The sequence below is a fragment of the Musa acuminata genome, chromosome BXJ2-7, assembly GCF_036884655.1.
Source record: "Musa acuminata AAA Group cultivar baxijiao chromosome BXJ2-7, Cavendish_Baxijiao_AAA, whole genome shotgun sequence".
Taxonomy (NCBI): Eukaryota; Viridiplantae; Streptophyta; class Magnoliopsida; order Zingiberales; family Musaceae; genus Musa; species Musa acuminata.
In genome coordinates, this window is record NC_088344.1 from 12,415,116 (window position 1) to 12,420,908 (window position 5,793).

A 5,793-nucleotide genomic window follows, 5' to 3' on the forward strand; every position below is an offset into this window, starting at 1 on the left:
AGCTATTTGTATCTGATTCGATCTAACACAAGAGAAAGTAATATAGATAAAGTTAATGTTAGGTCACACTAGGGTCAATTCTAGGCATATCACTAGTTGACCATGTGAATACTTCTGAATTCAATTGTAGGAAGTTAATAAGTTTCCTATTTCTTTCTTGGGTTAAGACCAACCCCATTTTAACTATATGGTTTAGTCATTCTATGTGTGTAGGAACTTCTTCCAAAGGCACACCTGTCACAGGATATAGGGTTAATAGTGAGGGATCTCACAAATTCATTTGCTGGATCGACAACATAGTTTTCTTTGGAAGAGTGATTGATGTCAGGTAGCGTCATCATTTGGATTCTTAGGAGTCACTTTTGATCTCCCCTACTCATAAGCTGGTTGCAGATAAAGTGGAACTCAGAAACACAGCAACATAGAGATCTCCACCATAGCAAGTTCTATCCAAATCAAAATATTGAGATATACTATCGGAAAACCAAGCATTAAAATCAGATTCTAACCAATTATTGAATTTGATCTGTATTATGCTCTTCTGAACTCTTTAGATGTGGTTTAAGTTTGAACATATCAAACAAGATATAGATTTGAGTTAGCTCTGAGGTAAAGAATTTGCTATTAGCTAAATTAACATGTCAATCAAGAGCTAAATTGATTCTTGTTTCTTTTTGCTCGAGGTAAATTGAGTTGCTCTCATTAGCCAAAGGATCACAAACTGAAAAGCTTGCATGTACTGCATATTAGCCTAAGGATCATCACTGCATTACTTAGATTCAGCACCAAAGTTGACATCATAGAAATTAACCCCTTGAAGCAGAAGCATCAAGAAAGGACTACTGTGACCTTGAGCACCCTTTACCTGCCTCTAATACTAAACAACCATCTGGTCCCAGCATGAGAGGAAGGCTGGAAAAAGAACCAGGTGTTATTAGCCAGACAAAGTACTTATCCTTGTGGATTGCTGCATGGTAGAGCAGAAGCAAGTAGGTGTTACTGAAGGAAGATGGCTTCATCAAATCCTCCTTGTTGATAAGTCACATAACTTATGGGGCTCTTTGGGACATCAAGCTCTGCAATGGCAACCTCAATCTTCTCCTTCAGTTGAGCACTGTCCATTTCATCAGTCTGCAACACAAATAGCTCATTAGTTCAGCAAGCTGACTTCTTTTTCTTTGGATGAAACTGATTGATTCATTCATTGCTCATGTTTAATTGCTGAGAGTGGTGAAACAAGATTCCAACTTCTCCATCCACATGTCATGCTGTCCACTTGTTCTAACGACAAAGACAAGAAATCATCCACTTGTTCAAGGATTTAAATGTGCCAAGCAGATCCTTTTCAACCATGTGAAAGGCCTTGGTGTGGAAGCAAGTCATCTTTTTCTTCTTTTTGTAGTGGAATTTATGCTCCTTATGGTGACAGCCACATCTGTTCTACTGTTGATGTAGGAGCAACAACGAACTAAAACAAAAAATAAAAGGAGAAATCACACAAGAGATAGATAGCGCATGTGGAACAACACGGTTTCAGACCACATGTTGTGTGTGCAGAATAAAAGAAAGAAGAGATCAGAGAGGAAGAGTCATGTGATAAATGAGCTAAACATGGTGGGAAGATTCAGCTGCCATGCAAAAGTCAACTTTGACTCCCCTGTCACTGCAATTCTCCATGTTGATAACGTGGGCTGTAAGATTCAACACACCCAATGATCAAAGGTGAGCCTCTCGCATGCTGAAAGGGCACCAAACTCAGATGACATATGAGACGGCGATGCCTTACTGTTTTGGATGGATCCATGACTGGCCAACTTATAATGTACGAACATGTATGGACGTACTTATATACACATATACACGTACATGTATGTATATATAGCATGACAGGCACTATCACACACAACACAGTGGAAAAATAGACAGAGAGAGTACCTCGACGAACAGAGTGTGCAACAGGTTTTCGGAGACACTGGTGATGTTGGCTGTGATCACTTTGAGGTTGAGAAACTCAAAAAGCTCGCACACCTTGATCATGGTGTCTCTCTTTTTGTTGCAGGTGATGCTCACAACCATCGTTTTCTCGCCCATTTCATTCACTCTGAGCTGCGTGCCACACCACCCGAAACAATCAAATTCCATCGACAAGACTAACCATGGTTTGACCTCAACATGTGAGAGAGAGAGAGAGAGAGTGGGAGCTTACTTCCAGTACTTCGATGGGAAAGGAGGTCGGGGAACCCGGAGCCGACGAGCTCCTTGGAGTTCTCTTCTTCTTTCTCTGCTGCATGAAGGGTACAACATCATACTCGAAGTCACCCATCGACATCTTTTCCTCTCTGAGCGGCTCAAGCTCGGACATCTCTGCCATCATCTTCCTTTCTTGCTCTTGAAGCTGCTGAATGTAATCGATCGCGTCTTTTATGATCGACGCCTTATCCATCTGAATCCACAGATCACAATGAAATGAGTTGCAGTGAGAACCGTAGTCAAATTCCAATAGACCACAGAGCTCCAGCGCCCTTTTGTCGTTCTTTTGGAGTAGTTGCCTACCTTGGTGATGTTGGGGACGACACTCCGGAGCGCGTAAAGCTTTTCGTTGAGTTTCTTCCTGCGATTCCTCTCCATAGCAATGTTCTTCACTGTGGCCGAGGATGTGGTGCCTTCAGGGGAGCTGGAATCGTAGTAGCCACCTGATATGGCCTCCTCAAACCCCCAGCTGTGAACAAAGAGAACCTTGCCAAGATTAGATGATTCATTCATGAATTAAACACCGAAAAGGAGGAATTTTCTCAGAAGAAAGAGAAGTCAAGTGGATTTCCTAAAGGAAGGGAAATAAAAAGAAAGAATCTCATGCTGTTGACCAACAACCACTTCTCCAATTCAGGTGGAACCTCAACACCGTGGTCCTTTTTCCTGGGAAGCCACGAGTGGGAAAGGGCAAGAGGCATCACTGACATCAAAGATGCAGAGTTGATGTCGTTTGTTATGGATCTCTCTCTCTCTCTCTCTCTCTCTCTCTCTCTCTCTCTCTCTTGTGCTGAAACTAGCAATCAGCAGACAGACAAGATCACTTTCATGAAGCAATCAATTTCCCTTAAATGATTGGTTAGTTTTGCTTGCATAGCTGAAGAGATAAGAAACAGGAGAGCGGAACAGAGGGGGGTATAATGCACAAGGATGCAGTTCAGAGATAGCTCAAGGTGGGGAACAAAGGAGAGGGAGGAGGAAGGTGGGCAGTGAAGAAGGACCTCTCGAACTCCTCCGAGTCGATGAACCTCTTGGTTTCCCAGTAGTGGCTGTACTCGGCCTCCATGTCGTCCATTGCTGCCGTTCGGTGGTGGGAGGGGCAGAAGAAGACCACAGGGAGCTACTATTTATAGATAGAGAGAGAGAGAGAGAGAGAGAGGCCGAGGAGGAAGTAACGAACGCTTCGAGCAAAGCGGGGTGTTGCGCGTGCGCTTCCGCGAAGGAGAAACTGATAGACGAAGGAGGTCCACCCATCCGCGTGAGACCAACGTGTCCCCACACGTGGGTCCCGCACCCTCCGGTGCTCACACCCGGAAGTACTCTCGCGAACCTTCGCCGCACCCGATCTCTTTGGTCTCGTATTCCGCATGCTTATCGGGTATGTTTATTTCGGATCCATATATCGGATCTGGATCTTGAGTGGGCATGGGAGTCATCCGTGATGCTGGAGAATGGGACATGATGTACTGGCGCAATTTATTGGAGCAAATCAAGGACCACGAATTCACATCAGAAATTGAAGATGTGATGGTTGCATGATGCCCCCAAAATCGGGGCCGACGTCTTTGGTGCTCAGACAACACCCTGTGTCCTATCACTAGAGTCAGTATCAATGCCAACTGTTTTAGATAAAAGAGACTTGTAATTCCTTTGAGCCAATAGATTGAAGAGACGTGTGACTCCATTGATGGGCACCTATTTGAGCCAACAGAAGCTTTGAAATCTTGGTTTCATCTTTTTTTAATATGCTTTAGTAAAACATTAAAGGGAAATAAAAACATAAAGACACTAAGAAATATGCAATTCCAGCATTTTTGCCTTTGATTCCATACGCATTAAGCCCTTTCCTAGAACAAAACAAATTAAGCTTTTCATCTGCTTGATAGAATACCCCAATGGTTCCTTTCGCTACATTATTCTTAAAGGTGCCTTCTGTGGTTTCTCTCTTTCTTACCTGTAACTTTCATCCTTCCTGGCTTGTTTCATAACCCTCTACATGCATGTGTATATGTGTGTATGGGGATAGAAGAGTACCACATATTATTGTGGCCATTGGTGTCAATGATGGAGGCCATTAGTTGCAGTTTTCTTTCTTTTTCCTTTTTTTTCTTAAGAGAGAGAGAGAGAGAGAGAGAGAGAGAGGATACATGTAGATTTGATTTGACGATGCAGTCGTCAACAATAACGCCCTAAATATTCTACAGTGACATGACATGATATGATATGTTCCATTCTATTTTCAAACATGGAGATGTCCTTTGTTGAGATGAAACAGATGGCATCTGTCCCCTCGGAAAATTATGGGCATCTGAAACTACTTAGAACTCGCAAAAGATTAATGTCCATCCATTTCCCAGCGGGTGCAGAAATCAGTGTGAATCTCAAGATTCTTATCAATCCATCCTCCATTAATTTAGCTGCCGAAATCAGTATGAAAGTATGTTTGACAAGAAGAAAAAGAAGATTAGCTTTCCAAGTCTCCCACAAGAATAAGGCAAAGGTAAAGTCAAAAAGACTTGCCACTTGTTCTTTGATCCAAGAATTATTCTCTGTCATGGTATTCATGTACTCACTTCGCTTTCTGCGAGTCAAAACTCGTCGAAAAGTCATCCCTTCATGAGCTGGTAAAGAACCAAGTCTCGAACACCGGCCACTATTTAACAAAACACATTGATGCCAGTCAACAACAGTTCATTCCGGGCTGTTGAAAGCGAGACCAAGACTCTCAGGTGCAGGTCAATGTTCTTCCTGCTACCCCGGCGGTCACAGGCCCGCGTTCCACTTGTTGCGTCTCTTGTAATCCAACATTCGATGCATCGAACGAGGATCGTCTATGTCGCATCTCTCTTACGTGAAATGGGAGGACTTGAGGTGGAGGACGAGGGACATGTTCTTCACGTAAGATAAGGAACAATCTTTTCTTCTCCTTATCTTCCTATCCTATGAAAGTGCAGTTGCGTAGGAGGAGGATGTAATCAACGCGGGTGTCTTCGTTCCTTCTCCCATAGTCAACACACTTCACACATGATCGATACGGAGGATGCCGACCGACGCTGCAAACACCTTCTGTTGACTTGGACGCCCTCATTTTGTTTGACGTAATGCAAAGGACGAGGAAGAGGGTATCGATTCTCGGGTAGTTCACAAGAAGCCGGTTCGTAAAGCACATCGGACGGTGCGGAGTTGCATCGCGGGTTTGTTGACTTGGGTTGACTAAGTGTGTGAACCTTCGTCTTGATTTCTTCCCTCCTTGCTTGCGCCCTTTTGGTGCCGAACCCCGCCCCGCGGCTGGGGACATCGGGGCCCCCGTCGGAGACGCCGGGCGTGGGATTCCCCCACGTGAAGCACGGAGAACACAGGAAAGTCCATGGCGTGACGTCCGGTCCCATGAGAGCTGTGTCGACATGGATCATCGTCAGCACTGTGGCTGAATCATTCGCCATTTTGACGCGTGCAGGCACCACTGCAGGACTCGGAACGAGCAGTAGATGTCTTGCGTGCAAGGCATATATAAAATGAAGGAAGGATGGCGAAGGAGGACAA

At 44.3% G+C, this 5,793-nt stretch overlaps 1 protein-coding gene across 2 annotated transcripts; it reads right to left on the minus strand.

Moving 5' to 3' along the window:
• Nucleotides 1–746: 746 nt before the first annotated feature.
• LOC135617278 (transcription factor bHLH35-like) lies at nucleotides 747–3,409 on the minus strand. 2 transcript variants are annotated; one of them, XM_065117333.1, is made up of 5 exons: nucleotides 3,252–3,409; nucleotides 2,554–2,719; nucleotides 2,207–2,443; nucleotides 1,936–2,106; nucleotides 747–1,131 (listed from the first exon to the last, which is right to left on the minus strand). In XM_065117333.1, exons 1-5 carry the CDS (start codon nucleotides 3,323–3,325, stop codon nucleotides 997–999), a joined length of 783 nt encoding a protein of 260 aa, XP_064973405.1. In that variant the 5' UTR covers nucleotides 3,326–3,409; the 3' UTR covers nucleotides 747–996. The 2 variants fall into 2 exon arrangements, with proteins under 2 accessions (XP_064973405.1, XP_064973406.1); XM_065117334.1 differs by lacking the exon at nucleotides 747–1,131 and adding an exon at nucleotides 1,385–1,468.
• Nucleotides 3,410–5,793: the final 2,384 nt, after the last annotated feature.

Coding starts and splice junctions, on each gene's coding strand:
- LOC135617278 (XM_065117333.1), bottom strand. CDS start 3,325: ATGGACGACATGGAGGCCGAGTACAGCCACTACTGGGAAACCAAGAGG. Junction 2,720..3,251: donor GACTCGGAGGAGTTCGAGAG/GTCCTTCTTCAC, acceptor CTTTGTTCACAG/CTGGGGGTTTGAGGAGGCCA. Junction 2,444..2,553: donor TCGTCCCCAACATCACCAAG/GTAGGCAACTAC, acceptor CTGTGGATTCAG/ATGGATAAGGCGTCGATCAT.